The 19,588-nt window shown below is 37.8% G+C and overlaps 1 protein-coding gene across 3 annotated transcripts in view; it reads left to right on the top strand.

The window, feature by feature from the left end:
- The window catches only part of mdfi (MyoD family inhibitor), a 35,840-nt gene extending 17,588 nt beyond the window's left edge, over positions 1-18,252 (top strand). For 2 of the 3 annotated variants that reach the window (XM_027144175.2, XM_027144174.2), the window contains 2 exons: positions 15,104-15,394; positions 16,222-18,252. In XM_027144175.2, the coding sequence (XP_026999976.1) occupies positions 15,104-15,394; positions 16,222-16,475 (545 nt within the window). In that variant the 3' untranslated portion in view covers positions 16,476-18,252. The remainder of the gene's footprint in view (positions 1-15,103; positions 15,395-16,221) is intronic. The other variant, XR_003440322.2, reaches the window with a different exon arrangement.
- The last annotated feature ends 1,336 nt before the right edge of the window (positions 18,253-19,588 follow it).

Here is a 19,588-nt window from a genome sequence, read left to right as displayed (position 1 = left end):
TTCAGCTTTCAGTCAAGGGGTTTATAAAAATATTGCAGCAACTATTTTGGAATTAGAGCCATTTTTCTATACAGTTCCTCCATTTTAATAGGCTATAAACTTAAATGGACAAAAATTCCAAATATATCCCATGCGCATCAGCTGTCACATCATCAATAAACACCAATGACTGACTTCCATTGGCAGCCATACAGTACACGCTCATGCCATAACACTGCCTCCACCATGCTTGACAGATGATGTGTTATTCTTGGGATCAGCTCTTTTTTTCCTTCTCCATACTCTACTCTTCATATTATTCTGGTACAAGTCAATCTTGGTTTAATCTGGCCAAATAATCTTGTTCCAGATTTGGACAGTTTTTTTTAAAAAGATGTTTTCTAGCAATGTCTAATCTGGTCTTACCAGTGGTTTGTATCTTGAGGTATATTTATGAAGCCATTTCTTCATTTTAGTTGTTAACAATGACACGGCTACGACTTGGCTAGGGCGTTGTGAAAAGGCTTTTCTTCTCCAAGGAAAGAATTTTGAGATCATCCATCATTTATTTTTTCTGTAGTCTTCCAGACCTTTTGGTGTTGTTGAGATCGTTAGTGCTTCATTCTTTTTAACAATGCCAATTTGTTGTTTTGGTCATTCGACATCTTTTTTTTACCTGGACATGAAACTACTTATTAGTCAATTGTCCAGTTCTTAAACCCTTAGAATTAAAGCTGAAAGCCTACACGACAATCACATCTTGATTACTACAGTTCAAATCCTTTGTGGTGGTGTACAGAGGTAAAATTACATAAACTGGCTCACCTTCCAAACACTTATATACCAAAATGTATATCTAATAGTTTCGTAAATGTTTATCCATAAATGGATATGGAAATGCTCATATAATTCAGTTTTGTTAAACTTCCATGTGAGTGTCAAACAAAGTCAGATAGAGTGAAAAGAAAGCTTTGTGTCGTATTTCTAGATTTAGCAAAAGTACACAAGCGCTTGCTAAGACCATATGTATTTTCACCCTGTGGGACAGCTGGCCAAGGAAGTTGCTGATCTTGCGTTTTTTCTTCCTCACGCACAGTACCACTAAGAAGAAATTTGATTCTTCCGCTGGGTTCCATCGTCTGTCAGTGCTCTCTCCATGTGTCTGTGTGTGTGTGTAAGAAGCAATTTTATGTGTTATATAAATTCCAGGTGAAAATAAGGCTACATAGCTAGCTTGCAGTGCTCTTATCAGTATTACTGCAAATTGTTGAATGCCGTATATTAAACATGATACTATTTACCTGAAGGAAAGTGTGTTTTATTTTCAGAACATGCTGTGAAACATGGAATACATACTTCCTTTAGGCAAAAAGGTTGAGCTTGTGTTGTGAGATATCAAAACATTCTCAGACTGTTCCAGATGTGTTCTGTTTTCTGTGTTATAGTAACTCAGAGGAGCATGTCATTATAGCGCTTCGCTAGACTAAATGTGGGTGTGGGTGTGTGTGTTTAGGCGTGTGAGTGTGTGTCGACAGTTAGGTAAAGGCCTCCACTAGACTGTGACTAATTGTTCTGACTAAAGGTGCACTGATGTTAAGATCTGTTACTGAATCACACTGAATTTCTGCAGTCTGGTTTATACCAGTCCAGACTGCTGTATATTATTCACTTTTGCTTAATCCACCTCTGTAAAATATTTCACAAATTATTTGGCAATATATCACTCTTTACTCTCGACTTCATCAAACATAACAAGTTAAATAACCCAGTCCGGAGTTTACTTCTTTCCATGACTACTGTAGGTTTATGTACAAATTCAATTGTTTTCTGTGGTAACCACCATCGTTAGGATGTTGCCATGACACCAGCGCTACCAGAGTTACGTTTGTTATGGGTCAATCGCTCTCTTCACTCCTTCACATGATCGTTCATGTTGAACGTTTGGTGTTTGCATTTCACTTTGGTCCATAAAATCTAAGCTTATGTTTCCTTTGATTTATTATTGAATCTTTCAGCAGGGTTTGACATACGGGTTTAACTCCTCATTCAGTCACAGGAAATTGCTTACATGCCTCTGATGATTACAGCTTGCTCTTTGATTTTTAACATACTATCTTTAGACACTGTATTGTTTTTTTTTTGTTTTTTTTTTTTATAAGGTATTGGCTATTGGGTAGCAAACATGATGTAATGCCAAGCTTGCTATGTAGGTAAAATGATTACACGGATACAGACTAGGGGATTAACTGAGGCTGTGGTGTCCTGGGTAGCTGGTGGCCGAGCAACCGTACTCCTTATCTGCTCATGTTAATGTTTTTATGAAACAAATTGCATTTGTGATGACGAAAAGTCACCAAATTAGTTATATTTTTGCACCTAAAATCTAAACTTTGGGAAACCAAGAATAAAAAATAAACCTTACAATCCAGATGAGAACGTTTTCAGGGCTACCAAACTGTCTGACGTAATTAAATAAGGGGAGGAAATAATGTTCCTGAGCTGCTGTTAGTCATTCGAGCAATTATGTAATAGTAAACCACCTTCAGTATAAACCATAAGGCATGAACTAGGTGTCGCTGATGAGGTCATATCCTGCTTGAGCATCTTCAGCTTGCCTCACTGACACACTGCAGGTCTTTACTACATGTTATTCATCTAATCATATAATGTTATATATAGTGAGCAGCTCAACTGAACTGCTATTTGCTAATCACACGGAATGTCTGAACAGGGTGGCTGAGTAGCAGCGTCGCAATCAATGTAGAAAGAAAATTCCTAAGACTAAAAATTCAACATTGCTGTAATACTTAGAAGTGTTGAAAGTTTACTCTCAGGAATTCTGGGAACTTTGGAGAAGGGAGAGGCATGTGGAATGTGATAGAGCCTGGGGGAAAGAGGTGGACTGGGTGAGAGGGTGGAGGCGGTCTGATTCGTTGCATTGGCAAAGGAATAGAGGCAGAATGAAATGAGATATTGGGTGAGCTGATAAAATGGCGCCACCTCATATTATTCCTCATTCCAATGGTGCCAGTGAAGTTTTAAGTCTTACCTCTATTCCAATGACTTCTTCTTGAAGCCTTCTTCAGCTGAAGCTCTCGTGTGTCCCAGTAGGTTTATTAAAGAGGATATAATAAAAAAAAAACCCTAATCTTTCATACTAGTTAACTTAGAGCTCTTTGGTCAATCACTGTTTAATAGTTCAAGATTTTGAAATAGATGAAAGTGCAAAAAAAAGGAATCATTCTCAAGATATTTAGCAGGTGACAATACAAGGAGTATGAACTCAAGAATTACCGTGTGGTAACATACGGACAGTGATACACAGAAGACAAAGAACAGCTGAACACAATCAGCAACAGACCACTGAGAGAAGGTGAAGGAGACAGGAATAAAATGCCAACAAAGGCACATGGTTTTATAAACAAAAGCACATGGAAAACTAAGAACAAAACATATGTCACACCTCCAGGGATGTGGGTTCAATTGCTGCCTCTGCCCTGTGATCAGGAAGTTTGGGGAGGAAACTGAAGTACCTGGAGGAAAGCCTCAAAGACAGGCATTGCTGATTTTCATCTCTAAATTGTCCGTAACGTGAGATTTTGCCCTGCGATGGTTTGATACCCCATCAACAATGTCCCAATGTTCAAGGTTGCTGCTGAAAATATCTGTCAAGGCCACATACTGTACACACAATATTCTACATTTCTTTATGCAGACGGTGTCAGAATAATTCTCTGACATTACATGAGAAAGAAACCTTCACAAAACTCATCCTCTTTTAGGTGGCACCAAATAGTTCTTCGGCATATTGTATCCTGAGATGTGTCTTTATGATAACAATAACAGCATCGGATATCAGTAGGTACAAATCAACAGGATCCGGGTGAGATTATGTCAATCTTATCTGGAAAGGGTCAGTGTACAGTAGATGCAGGTTTTCATTTCAACTAAGCAACAACTAAAAAGTACTTCATAATATGTGTAAATTCTGAAACCGAATAATGCTTGATTTTTCATTCCTGGACTGACCGAATTGGGCTATATACACTAGACCCGTATAAGTAAGGAATAACATACTCTAGGGTGTTATGATGTAACCATCACAAAGCGAATATACTATATTGTATAATACAATACATTCTATAATACAATATGATGATCAGATAGATTTGGTCGATCTGACCTGCATTCCTGATTGGATTGTTCCAGACAGTCTTGATCCAAATCACTGTCAAATCTTAGATTAAATAATTCAGACTCCTTAAAAGTCATTCATGACATTTGAGAGTAGTGTAATATCGTGGCTCACATGTGCAGTCTCACTGCTTTTCCCTTCTGGTTTCCTGTGACGACAGCGCATGAGAAGTGTCTGTTTGGAACTTGTAAAATAGTGAACACCATTGCTTCATCGGCTTTATGAGGAGAATGTCTCTTTATAGATCCGTTCACTCTCTGAGGCATGTGCTTGCTCTTGTGTTTTTTTTTTTTTTTAAATCTGGTTTGCCCCATATGTCAATCGACTGGACAGTGAAGATAGGAAATAGATTATCAAGTTGTGTGTCAGATTGATGCTGACAGAAAAACCCTGAGGTCATATCACGTTCCACGAGGTCCAGATGCTCAGGCTTCAGAGCGATGATGTCATGAGGGTTGCATGCATCTGGACAAAGTGCCTCCGGCCGGCGTGTCTGTGAACAAAGTGCGGCGAAAGCCATGAAATTCAGCTAAACTGCTCTTTGTTGTATGTCTGTGAGAGAGCATCAGTTCCCACAGGGAGTCATGTGGATAAGAGAAAACAGAGGTCTTGTCTCACATCTGCATCTTTGTTTTTTATTTATCAACATTTACTCACGTCTTTCCAGAAATCCTGCTGTTTTCTGACGAAAAGGAGGTGCATATTTTCCCGACATGTGTGAGATCATTTCTAAGTTTATCCTCAGACCTCAGCCATATGTCCCGCGTTTGTCTGGAAGAATAATAAAACACTCCTGTACCTCAATTCCAGGCTGTTTACACCTCTGATAGTAGCATTTATTGTATTTTCCCCAAGACTAACATGGAAACAATTGGGATTTATCTAAACGTGTTGCTCTTCACCTACAGTATTTAATAGCACTAATGGGAATGTTTACGTTGTTGGCTTTCTGCCATTAGCAGCCTATAGCATTCTTTGTTACAGATCTGCAGCTTCTCTTGGTTTTTAAGCAACCTCATTGTTCACAAATATCTTCTAAAAACTGTGGTTTTAAATATCACTGAATAAAATCAAACACCATGGTCACACCTGAGTTGAGAATCGAACACAAAATGCTGGTGTTTTGCAAAAATACTGAATGAATTACTCACTCTCTCTCTCACTCCACTCATTTTCTACTGCTTTATCCGAACTACCTCGGGTCACAGGGAGCCTGTGCCTATCTCAGGCGTCATCGGGCATCAAAGCAGGATACACCCTGGATGGAGTGCCAACCCATCACAGGGCACACACACACACTCTCATTCACTCACACACTACGGACAATTTTCCAGAGATGCCAATCAACCTACCATGCATGTCTTTGGACCGGGGGAGGAAACCGGAGTACCCGGAGGAAACCCCAGAGGCACATGGAGAACATGCAAACTCCGCACACACAAGGCGGAGGCGGGAATCGAACCCCGACCCTGGAGGTGTGAGGCGAACGTGCTACCCACTAAGCCACCGTGCCCCCCCTGAATGAATTAAATAATAATAATCATATTAATGAAATATTAAAATAATGATTAAATAATTATTAAAAATGTAGTAATTCACATCAGTGCCAACATAGTTGTGAGATTTCCATGTAACTGGTTAACGTTAATACTGTGTACTGTACATGTACACCATTCAGTCTTGTAATTCGAAACTTTTCACGTAAAGGTTTCACGTTTAAATCACGGTTTGTAGCGAAATATAATATCTTCATGTAAACTATACGCAATATTTTTTCTTAAATCTGACTGACCACATGATCCCTTTTTAGTATGCAATCAGTACATGTCGCTTTATTATTATTTCACTCATTTTGCTTTTTTAAACCATTTTTATTATATTCATATATTCTTTTTTAATTCTCTCTCTACGCTTTTCTATTCTTTATATTATTAGTTGTTTTGCAGCAGCAGATCTGACCATCGTTGTTATTAAATGTATTATTAAGCTCCAGTGATTATTAGCTATTTTGACAGGACCTTTAAATTAAATGAGTTTAAACCAAACCTCAATAAGTAGGTTTATATGAATAATGTCACCAGTAATGTTGCTTAATAGGCACTGTTGGTGAAAAATTCAGACATAAAAATCTCTTTGGCTCCCAAAAAATAGCCAAATATTTTTGTACACTGCTAAATCATGAGCCCAATATTTGAATAGCTGGCTTATGTTCATTAAAATAACTTTATGCTGATGAAGACATTGGAATATATTTTAGTTTATATAAGTCCATGTCTGCATAATTTCACAACAGCTGACAGCTACAACAACCCACACATCACTGATAACACACAGCATTCAATCTTTAGCTTTGGCATGGGATTATCGTTTTAACGGTCTGTATTTCCCAGTTTCACTCTTCAAAAATGATTGTTACATTCAGATTTTTGACCATTATTCTTTAGTGTGGTTGTGTGTAGGCATTATTTTGTGTGTGTTTGTTTGACTGTGACTAAATAATCAATACGTTATACAGATACGAATGAGAGGAAGAAGGCTTTTCATGAGCATGTACTTAGTTACTTCTTTTGACAGTTTAATCCAGTGTTTATGGGGACTTCTGGTTTAGGCCACACCCATCAAAATTCAAATACAAATACAGATACAAATATAAGAAGCACTGAAAAGATACAACTACAGTAGGATAACATTACACCCCTAGTGTGGGAGTGAGAATGAAGGTGTGTGTGTGTGTGTGTGTGTGTGTGTGTGTGTGTGTGTGTGTGTGTGTGTGTGTGTGTGTGTGTGTGTGTGTGTGTGTGTGTGTGTGTGTGTGTGTGCGCGCAGTACTGAAAAAAGCCAGAACAAAGGCCTATGTTAAGACTTTCGTCTAATAGCCCATCAGGGATTTATATCCTTGGCTAAGAATATGCTCATCTCATCTCGTGTGATGGAATGCTTTCTCTTTTTCGCGCTCTCATCTTCATCTCTGGCTCAGACGTAAGAGAACATTTATTCAATCTCAGCAGGACTTAAAGCTCAATTCCGGCCATTTTTCATTCATCCATTATCACCCTTCAGAAGGGCCCTATCAGGGGAAATACACTCCTTTAAAGCAGGTGAAAAATGATGGCTTAAGCCTCAGTTCTAAAATTCTCTAATTAGATGTCTCATCACTGGAGATTGTCATTGAAATGAGCCATGGCAAGTGTGGATTAAAGTACGGTTTGAACTTCTTCACCATCTTTTTTTTTTTTTTAAGGAGTCGTCAGATCGTTTTTGTGGATCGGATCTTAATGAAGGGTCCAAGCAACATAATGTACAGCATCTGTAGAAGGATAATATGTTTCCTTTTTACTTTCCCAGTTCACACTGTTCATAAGATTTGGCACACTGATTTGTACTGTCCAGGACAATCTTCTCATCAGTTTTTGGGTGTGCTACTTATTCCCTCTTGTGCTACCAACAGGACAAAGTTAGACATATTGTAGCCCATAATTGTCAGATCATGGACTCTTTAAGGTTTGTAACAAAATCTTACATATTGAAATGGTTTTGCTACCATACCGCTCCTACTCAGTCTAGTGATCAGACTTAAATCAGACGTTTGTCAGTGATGAGCTAAAGATGACAGTGAAATTTTCATAATGAATTAAATTCCATTTTGCTCGTTAGGTTTAAGAAGACACCCTGAGCATTTCCTAAACATGCTGGATCAGTCTACTATTACAGTGAAAGGTGCAGTGTAAAACAGGAAGTCAGGCGTTTAACATTTCTCAAAACTCCATGGCCTCCGTTCAGTTTTGAGCTTGGGGTACTGTTTGTGCAGAGTTTCTTTGCATGTTCTTCTCATGCTTACTGGTTTCCTCTTAACCTCCAGACACACCTGGTCACTCTAGGTGTGAATGTGCATGTACAGTATGAACGAACAAAAACCGACTTGCACTATAGCTCGTCCAAGTAATATCTAAATATACAAACTAATAATCCAGATAGTATTTCAGTTGTACCTGTTAAAAGTTATAAAATTCATTAAAATGATGTACTAATTTAATCAACAGCAAGGGTTGGGGCAACATGGAGCCTATTCTAAGGGGTGGCAAACCCTGGAGGGAGTGTCACCCCATCAGACAAATGCTTTTAACACAACTTTTGACTGGGAGAGAAAACCTAAAAAGCACTGGGAGTAGAAGCAACTACATACAGTACATATACACAGCAAAGGCTGGAATCAAACCCCTAACCATGGAGGGCAAGGCAAACTTAACACTAAGCCACCTTGTCCTCCTTGATTAAAGACTCAAACCCTTAAATGTCTTTGGTACCCACGACTTTAGGTGTAGCTCATCAAACATATCCACGGGGTACATAATATTGTCCATGATATTTAAATGTGTGTAGGTCTCCAAGTCCAATGCTCAATAACTCAAAAATAATGTGCCCTGTGTATAGAATTGGAATATGGCTCCAATAAAACATCCTAAATATTATTCTACACATTTAAGTAATGTTCTTTAAATAAAACTGTAATAAGGGGTCCGAATTTCTTTTACTTTATTTATTTATCTATCTATCTATCTATCTATCTATCTATCTATCTATCTATCTATCTATCTATCTATCTATCTATCTATCTATCTATCTATCTATCTATCTATCTATCTATTTATTTATTTATATTACAAAAAAGATCCCCGGCTATAGACATTTACCATATGATTGAGAAATTTGGTTATCAATCCTGTTTTATGGAAAACATCTCCATCATGAAACAGAAAATGATTTTTGGAGACAAATGAAAAGAATCAAGCCTTGACATTAAAGCATAATGTTTTAAACATGCTGTGTTTTTAGTAATTGTGTGTATTTGTGTTGTAGCCCTTTAGCATGAGTCAGGGAGCACTGAGAGCACTGAGTCATTGCTCTCTGCTGCCATGTGGCTGAGAAACAGGGGCACCATTACTCACTGCATTTTGGATGCAGCAGGAGATTAGGGGTTTAGGTTTAGGAGAAAAGGTTCTTTTCTTTGTGTATGTGTGTGTGGAGCAGAATGTGCTTTTTCAGGGTGGAGTAGTCATCACAGGCTGAATCACCTTGCCTTTGACTCACCTCTAGCTCCCTGATGTTGTACTGCTCGACTACAAGCCTGATGTCCACACCCCTCTTTTATTCGCTCTCAGCATTCTTTTTTTCTTCTTCTTTTTTTTCTAAACTGTGTTTGTCCCTCTATCCACCCTGTCTGTGAAGTTCTCTGTCATTAAGAAGCAAAGTAGTGTATTTTTAGCCACCTGAGGGCTGAATCTCATTTGTTTTAATGTCTAAACAAGTTTCAGGCCTGCAATAAGGTGTTCTTTTTTGGTATTTGTTTCCCCTGCTATCTAACACACACCCCCCCCCCACACACACACACACACACACGCGCGCACACACACACACACAGACACACACACACACACACACACACACACATTCTTTTTCTCTCCATAGTGCACAACTGGGAGTTGGCAAGAGATGGACAGCTTGTCTCTTTTGAGATGTGTGACCCATAAACCAGACAAAGACTCCTTTCTCCTGACTGTACAGCATACAGCAGTTTGCAGTGGTTTGTGTGTGTCAGAGAGAATATTCCAGTGCTTGTGAACTGACACTGTGGTCAGTTATTAGTGTTGATTTGCATTCTGCCCTCTAGCTTTGATGAGCAGATGGCCATGGCTAAATGGCTAACACACACACACACACACACACACACACACACACACACACACACACACACACACACACACACACACAAACGTTTGTGTTACTCTCCTTTGCAGGACCTATTGAAGCTAAATGACATTATACCTTAACCTAAATCTAACCCTAGCCTTAGTAATAAAAATAAATCTTTTGGCTAGTTTAATGTTTTAAAAATAAGGCAACATTCCCATTAGGTCAATACTGTGAGACAGAACTATTCTTTTGAGGACTCCAACAGGATATAAGTACAGTAAATGCTCTCTCTCTCTCTCTCTCTCTCTCTCTCTCTCTCTCTCTCTCTCTCTCTCTCTCTCTCTCTCTCTCTCTCTCACACACACACACACACACACACACACACACACACACACACACACACACACACACACACACACAGCCAATGTAAGACCATTTACAGTTTTCGGTCTAGTAAACAACTTCTTAATAGACTGCTCAGAAATCTCAAGAAAACCATGTCTTGATTTTTTAAGTATGAAACATTTTCAAATTGCTTATTTTTTCACAAGGTTATAATTTTTTAATACAAAATCACATTTCCTTCCTGAGTCACGACGTCAGAGACTTTGTAGCCCTGATCGAAAACATCCAAATGAAATCTGTTAAGGATTTAAAGGGAATTACAGAAAACTGAAAAATCTTTAAAAAAAAAAAAAATTTTGAAATGTTTGTTTAGAGTTTATATTTCCTAATGTCATCAAAACAATCCCACTGAGGGTTAAATTACCTTGACTTGCTGTGGTCGTAAAGCCCGAAATGGACCAGATTATGGAAATGCTGTTAGACTGTTTCCCAAAAAAAGTTTTGGTGGTAAGCGTGTAAGCAGCGGGTGGTTCTATTTGTGTGTGAGAATGTGGAGGGTGTTTAATTTAAAACTGAAAAGCAGTGTGGTTTTTCTAAGACTGGTTCTTGTTAGCGTATAAAGCCATGACTGTGTGACTGTGTTGTTTTTTTTCACATACTAATGAGAAATTGGCTTTTTCTCACTGCTCATATTTGAACTCGTATAGCGAACTGGTTAAGAATCAAATTTCTTTTGCGAAGCCTACAGTACATGACATGACAGCTTCCAGACAGGTAGAGCATGATGCTGTTATGCACTTAACATCATGTCCTGCCCTGTGGCATGTAAAATCCACTGAGCAAGACCAGACGATCTGGATTTTGGACTTGTGTAGAGGTTTCATTGTTTGCAAGGAGCTTGTTGCTCAAAGAAATAGTGGATGTATGCCTGTGTGTCATACGTTCAGAAAACAGTACAGCTCTGAAAAAGTGACCTGTACCCCTTCATCAGCCCTGTTATTATTTTTGAAACATTTTGATCCAATTGTCACTGCAAACCGGTGCAATTCTTCTGTTTGATATTTATCCTTTGGTGAAATTCTATACCAATGCGAGTCGCCTCTTTATTGTTGACTCTGCCCACTTCCATATGGTTCAAAACTCACAGTTTGATAATGAATAAAATCATAAATCATTGTAAATCGTCATCTGTGGCCTTCACAGTAACCATATTTCCACACATACAGGATTTCAGATCTTAGAACACCATCATCAGTGGTGTTACATGGTGTAAAAAAAAATGAAATTTGTCAAAGGATATTTTACAGCATGGATATGTTCCCAAAATGTGTAAGAGGATCAGCTCCATAAAATACTTTCCTTTATAAAAATCCAGATATGCAACTGGCATGACCGAACAGGCTACACTTACACTTTAATGCTTAAGCATTAATTATTGTTTCCTGGCTATAAATAAGGCATCAGTTTGAAGCTATTACCACTAATAGCTTACCACTATTGAGTAAAGGCAAAGACTCTAAACAGATGAGGCATCTGTTTTGAACTAAATGTGGAGAATAATCACACATTTCCCTGTGTATGAAACATTCTGTTGTCAGAAACCTACTAAAGTCTGCGCAAACTTTTTGTTTTCTTGACGGATTGCTTTCGGAGAGCGATTTATTGAAAAACGTGATTGAGAGAACAAGAGAGGATGTGATTTTTTTTGTAAGCCACTTAACACCTCCAGTCTGACTGGTTCAATCTAATTGGTTTGTTATGTTTTTAAGTGGATGCCTGGAAATGTGAAAACAAACGATGTGAAATACAATTAAAAAAAAACAAAAAACCCACAGATAATAGAGGCTGGGATAAGTTCCAGTAGCAGATTAATAATAAAAAGAAGAAAACAATTTAATTGAATTATTATTATTATTATTATTATTATTATTATTATTATTATTATTATTATTATTATTTTATTATTATTATTATTGTTGTTGTTGTTGTTGTTGTTGTTACATTTTCAGTATTGCAGTGACATTTTTGTCTTCGGATTAATTTAAAACAAGTCTGATTAAATAAAATGTTTTTGTTTTTGTTTTTTTAAATAAAGTCCTAATCTTAATGCTGGGACTTTCTGCATTTCATTCTCCAGATGTCTTTCATCTTCCTATCCATCACACTTTCTTTAATGTGAGCTGTGTTGGGCATTTCTGCGGAAAACCGACACTCACTGTAAACGTGGCAAAGCCAGACATGTATACATTAGAGCTCTGGTTTTTATAGGTGGGTTTAGGGAACAGTGGGGGTGGTAGCCAATTACCATCACTCGCTCTTTCTAACTCCAAACCTATGGATCCCATAGTGAAATGCGGTCATATGCTTGTTTTCATTCCGACGGAGAGAACGAGAGACGAGGGCCTACTATGACTTTTTAGCAGCTTGAGGGATTTGACACGCATAAATGCAAACAAAAAATAAGAACTTTACCATCTTTCTTCTAACAGGTCAGACATCTGGAAGTTTGAAAAGACTGAATGAAAAAATATTCAGTCACACTAGATTAGTTGTTGCATAACCTCAATGGCTTCCCAAGAACAACAGAGCACTATTGGTCTAATGTAAAAAATTTTTTTTTCAAGTACAATTTCATATGCTTCAGGCCACAGTGTGTGGCAATCATGAGAGGTGTGTTTATCTACCCATAGGCGTTGGGACAAAATTCTTCTTCTAATGAAGTCCAAATTTCACTTTCCTCTCAGGATCTTTTCAGTGTGACCCAAAACCAGTATGCTATGGTCACGAAAATGTTCAGTGCTACATCAGGATTCTATAAAGTCTTATGATAAGTTCTTATTTCAGATTTATAAAAGGGTATTTCTTTTGGCAGCAAAGGTGTGCTTTTTCACTTAGTTTTTCTTTCGTCCGGCGTAATTAGGATGTGGTGTTCGGGAGTAAAATATATGCATGTCTGGCGATAAGCTGCCAAGAACAACTCGCCGAGTGGTTTTGCGGAGGAACACTAGAACATTTGTAGGTTGTAAACTTATGGGGAGTCTACGTCTGAACTTCAAAAAGCAAAGAAGGAAACCAGAGGGACTGACCCGAACTATATGACGTAAAAATATAGAAGCTGTCAGAATTTAGTCAGAATCTGAGTTTTTTAATAAATTGATTGTAAACAATTGGCAACCACAGTATGTCCTGAGCTAAAGTATTTGGTTTACAATTTCTCTGAGCAAAGTGTTTACTGCCTTCCAATGATACAAGGGGTATTATATTAAATTGTTAAACAGCAACAAAGTCCTTACATACAAAGCAACTAACATGGAGTTACTTTTTAATGCTGACTCATTCATTTTCTTTATTGCTAAAGGACATGCAGAGTTTGTAAGTGCTTTGGGGTTTCTTTTGGGATCTCCAGTTTCCTTCAACAGGCCAAAGACATGCATTGTAGGCTAATTGGCATCTCTTAAATGTCCATAGAGTGTGTTTGTGTGATTGTGTGCTGATGGCTTGGCAACCTGTCCAGGGTGTCCCCAGCCTTGTGCCCCAAGATTCTGTGATAGACTCCAGGCTTCTTAGAGCCAGTGTAGAATAAGGGCAACAGATAATGAATGGGTGAATAGTCTATAGACTATAATTTCGACTGTTTGAACTGGAAATGGTCAGGTTTCTATTTCTACCTCCATATCTCCAGTTTGTCACTGGACTAATGATCTTTCTTCAGCTAATTCATTTACATAAATGCACAGGTTTGGATAAGCCACAGCAGATGGCACAACATAGAACCTGCAAAGTTTTTTGTTGTTTTCAAACGTTAATCGGTTTTCTATAGCATGTTTTCTAATCCTCAGTCCAATTCATTAAAAACTGACTTAGCATTTGGAAACAATCTGCCAAGCTGTCATTTGCTAAATAGCATTTGTCACTAGCCAAATAACATGTGTAGCATGTTTAATAATGAAAAGCAATGCAATTGAATGATTGTATGGACCATTCAGAACATTTTGTAAGCTGTTTTAAGTTAGAATTGCTGCACTTTATTTATAGTCAGCAGGATTTTTTATGTTTGTGTCCCTCAGGTAAAGCAAAACGGTCCAATGAATATACAAGAATTGGATTTCTCTCCTTGTTTATTCTTCTGATTACACAAATGCTTCCAGAGTTTGTAATGATATTGTAATCGGTTCTTGCCTGATATGATTTGTTTAGCTAGGTGTTTGTGTTTATTTGCCATACAAGTCCCCGTGAATGAGCTGTTACTTTAGAAACTAGAACATTTCATGGAGCGCGTTGAATTGAATCACCGCCGTAACGAGTGACAGAGCCGTGCTGTTATAGAAAATTAATCAACACTTTCAGCAGCACTTTCTTCATGTTGCTATAAATTTATTTGTAGTGCTAACATCTGGTTAGTTATTATGGGATGGATATTACAAACACATGGACTTATTCCACCAAGACACATGGTCTTAAAACTGAAGGTCCCTGAACTGGTATAAATCTCCCACGACCTTTTTTCAGGAAAAAAACAACAACGATGCTATTTTCTCAGTGGATTATGTGTATGCATGGGAAGCGGATCTCGCAAATGCTGAGTTATCATTTGTGAGTGTAAGTAAAGTAAAGTGTAAGGGTAAAGTAAAGGCTTTGAACTTAGAAACTCAGGAAATCTACTATGAGTAGCATTCATTTTAATACTCATTAGCATTCCAGCCTGTTTTTGAGGAGGAAACAAGATACTTGATGGGTGTGTATTACAAAACTATGCAGTTTTTGGGATTATTTTTGGGTCTCTAGGCTATATGAGGAGAATAATTGTACTGTGGAAGACCTCATATTTTAACAAAGTGCTTGGCCACAGTGACAATTGTCTCATCTTTGTTGTATTTTATCATTCTTCTCTAGGTCAACCTCAGGCCAGGTCTACACCCCTGCACAAGTCTTTAACCAGCCCCTCGGAGTCTGCAGCGCTTATGAAAAACGGCAAGTCTCTGAAACAGCAGGTGCACAGCAATAGCGTCAAGAGTGGCGCAGCAATCTTGCGGGCAGCGGCGTCGACATCCTCATCTTCGTGTGCACATCATAAGACCCCCAAAAAGTTGCAATCAAACCCATCAATCAACAGCCAGAGCAGCAAGAGAAGTAAAGGAAGCTCCAAGTCCAACAGCTCACAGATCCCCACAGAGGCCCAGGATGGTGGGTACAGTTTACGTTTACATTAAGCATTTACACAGATCTAGAAATGGCTTATTGACTAGGAATACCAAAGCTAAAATTACTACATAGAGGGGATAGTGTGAGTTTTATTTTCACTTAGCCCTAACATTAAAAACACTGAAAGATAAAGTGAATTACTTTAAATCAAATTGCACCTTTCAAAAGGTGGTGGGACATTTTTTGTAGCAAATAAACAGTCAGTTGATGTTCTGGAAGCAGGAAAAATGGCTAAGCATAAAGACCAAATTGTGAAAGCTGGCCCACTGGGGCAGAGCATCTCCAAAACAACAGATCTAGTGGGGTGTTCTCGATATGCAGAAGTTATTACCTACCAAAAGTGTTCAAAACTGCACCTGTGACAGGGACATGGGTCAGAACGATTGCCCATGCTGAGCCCTGTTCACTGTTGAAAGCACCTACAATGTAGCTATCTCCATTAAACTGTAGCATGATATATCCTTAGGGAATCTACAGTAATTACTCTCTCCAACTTGAACTGATCTCGACCCATTTTTAAAGGTCACGTGGCCATTTTGGCGAAAGAACTTCACATAGATAGTAACCCTAGCTCAGGATTGAAGCAGAAACACGAGCTGTGAGACAGCAAAGGTACTGGCTGTGCATCATAGTCCACTAATGTCAGAAAAAAAAAAAAAAAAACCACTTTCGATGCAAATAAAAAACTTCCAGCATCTGCTTCACTGCCAGTGTGAACACAGGGTTAAACATCAAGCAAGTATTCTGCATCACACATTGATTTACTAATGTCAGAATTTTATAACGTCATTTCTCTGTGTGTGTGTCAGACTGCTGTGTTCACTGCATCCTGGCTTGCCTGTTCTGCGAGTTCCTAATGCTGTGCAACATCGTGCTGGACTGTGCAACATGTGGCTCCTGCTCCTCTGATGATTCGTGCTTCTGCTGCTGCTGTGGCTCAGAAGAATGCGGAGACTGCGAGCTTCCGTGTGACATGGACTGTGGCATCATCGACGCCTGCTGCGAGTCGGCCGACTGCCTAGAGATCTGCATGGAGTGCTGCGGCCTCTGCTTCTCTTCCTGAACCTCCTGTACTCCACTGCAGTGTCCGCTCAGAACTTCTTGTGAGAAGTTCCACGTGGGAAATTCAATCAGAGGACTTCTGACTTACTAGGCTTCGAGGTTGGTTTCCCAATGAGAAGCATGACAAATCCTGTGAGGGAGATCTGGTCTGTGTTTCCGAGCTTGCTGATTGTGTTCCAGAGACATTTAGCCTCAGATTTTACAAGAATTCTGGGACACTGGCTTTTTTTGCAGTCTGCTTTAAGACTCTCCCTTCTCACCCATCTTCTGTAGTCCGACATGATTGGGAAAAGACATCTTTAAGACATAGATACTTGCTACTGGTTGCAGATGTTGTAGGCTAAATTGGCCAATTTCACTCCTTCATATTGCATTACAACTTTTTCAGAGAATGAATATCACCATCGCTGCTTAATATTTTGGGGCACCAAATCCCAGTGTGAAAATTCATCAAAAATCTGCACATTATTATTATTATTATTATTATTATTATTATTATTATTATTATTATTATTATTATTAGATTAACCTTTAACAGTCCCACATTACATTCCCAAAAAATGATGCTTGAATGAGAACTCACTGACTTCTTTTTTAAAATATGATGTCATCTTTTTGAAGCAGCTTCCATTTATATTCTCCAGGAAACTGTAAGCAGATTTGACTTCATCCATTTGGCGACGCTGACGGCACTTTTCTGTCTTCTAAGACACTGACCCAATGTACAGTAATGCAAAAGGGTTCTATATATGCACACTTACTGTAACACTCTGCTGTCCATAAACTGTGAGCACAGGACTGAAGTGGACAGGAGTTGGAGAAAGGGCTGTGTTTATTTAAAGATTTTATGCAATGCACAGGTTTGATGATGCCTTGTATTTACTCATGTGAACAGAGAGATTTGTTGCTCTCTTTATCCTGTCCTGTGATATTTTCAGTTTGTTTGTTTTCACTTTTGTTCTTTTTCTTCCAATTCTATTTCTTTTTTCTTTTAAAGCCCTGTTCCAAATGGCCAAAATACCGTGCAAGCCTTACATATGTTTTTTTTTTTTTTTTTTTCAAAAAGTACAATTGGAGGCAAGAAATTAAGGGGGAAAAAATAATAAAAATTCACCTTTAATTTTTAATTCAATTTTAACTTATTGCTTGAAATTAATGTTATTGATTAAAAAAAGAAAAGAATAGACTCCAATAATAAGTATTATTATTAATTCCAAATTTTGCCCAAAATTTTAGTTTCTGCCAATAAATTTCTTTCTAAAATGCCAGCATCCGTGATTGTTCTGTCATTTGATTACATCCTTTATTTACAGTTTCAGTATACAGTATACAATGTTTATTGTGATCATGAAAGTTCTAAAATTGCAGATATCGGTAAACATGCATTAGTTTGAACCCTAAAACACGAATGGCTGATTCTTTATTTTTCAAGATTCTATGGTGATGCAAATGTTTCAGCTTATTTGTTTTAACATGTGTTCATTTCATTTGAGTTTAGCCTATACATCAAATCTTAATAGAAGCTTCTTATTGTAAGAAGCCCGATATTTGTTTTGTTTTTTCTTCTCTTTATTCTTTCTTTTTTTTTTTTTGTTAGCAGTAACACCAAATTAGCAAATCATGTTGTAGTAAGTAGTCAATAATGTTTACATCTTGATGACAATCTACAAAAAAAAAGGAACTGGATATTAAATATAGAAAATAAACATAAACTTGACAAAGAGACTAGATATGTAAAATTCTTCATATAAACTAAGGAATAAAGGACAGTGTTGAAACTCCTGTGTTTGTACCATTTTATTCCCACAGTATATTTGTTACATTTGAAATGATGTCAAATTATGTTTTACACAGTAACCTCTGCATTCAACTCAGTAACTAATGCATTTAATCATTAACTACTGCATGTGATTCAGTACAAATGGATTTTAATTCAGTACCTACTAGTTTTAATACCATACTATTGTCTGTGCCAGCATTTTATAGATCTCTGGATTGGATCTCTTAGTCAAGTCAAGTGCATTGTTTGTCATTATCTTCTATATCTTGTATACAGTGGAATGAAATGTTTCTTCAGGATAAACATACAATAAATAATACAGTAGAATGAGCAAGACTGGTTCAAAAATAGTTGTTAATAAAATATCTGGCATGTATGTCAAAATTCAATATGGTAAATTTTGTACATACTATATGACCAAAGGACACCTGATCATTTCATCTATACACCCATATTTTCTTAGTGAACGTCCCGTTCCACATTTGTCTCTCATTTGTGCTTATAATAACCTCCAATCTTCTGGGAAGGGTTTACTTTAAAATCTTTAGTGTGGTTATGGGGATTTGTTCATCCCAAAGGTATACAGTGGATTTGAGGACAGGGCTCTGTGCAGACCATTTGAGTTCTTCCACTCTAACCATGACAAACCATGTCTTCATGGAGCTCACTTTGTGAACATATGCACTGCTGGAACAGGTTTCAGCCTCTTAGTTCCAGTTAAAAGAATTTGTAATACTACAGCATACAAAGACATCTTATACAATCGTGTGCTTCCAAATCTGAGGCAACATTTTGGGAACGTTCCACATACGGGTGTGATGGTCAACATTTACAAACGTTTGTTCATATGTATAGGGAATTTCAAGGTTAGATTCATTGCCAATTGGGTTGATATTTAAGAAATCGTTAAGGGTACTTGTAGTATAATCAGCCTTCAACATTTCACTATTTTGCCAGAAAGTGTAATAGATGATGATCAAACTTGGATTTTGTCTTAGGGCTCAATTTCAACTGCTTTTCTCTGATCTGAGTGGCTTTTTTGTGAAACAGAGAACTTTAATGCACTTTTTATAGGATGCCAAAGTGGTTGAGGAGAAATGCCTGTTCCAGCCAATGCGCCAGTAAGGGAGGTGCAGGTTCTTGTTTCTTCTTTTTTGCTCAGGAGTTTTTAACCCTCTAATGTAAAAAAAATAAAATAAATCACATCTACGTTTCTCACCTGTTTTATAAGCAGGAATCTGCTTGCTTGATACCAAAGACTGGATGCAGACAGAGCATCCATTCGTTTCTCTTCAAGAGCGTCTACTCTTCAGGACACTGTTAACAAGAACATC

The sequence above is a fragment of the Tachysurus fulvidraco genome, chromosome 2, assembly GCF_022655615.1.
Source record: "Tachysurus fulvidraco isolate hzauxx_2018 chromosome 2, HZAU_PFXX_2.0, whole genome shotgun sequence".
In the NCBI taxonomy this organism is placed as follows: Eukaryota; Metazoa; Chordata; class Actinopteri; order Siluriformes; family Bagridae; genus Tachysurus; species Tachysurus fulvidraco.
This window is presented reverse-complemented; position numbering and strand designations above follow the sequence as displayed.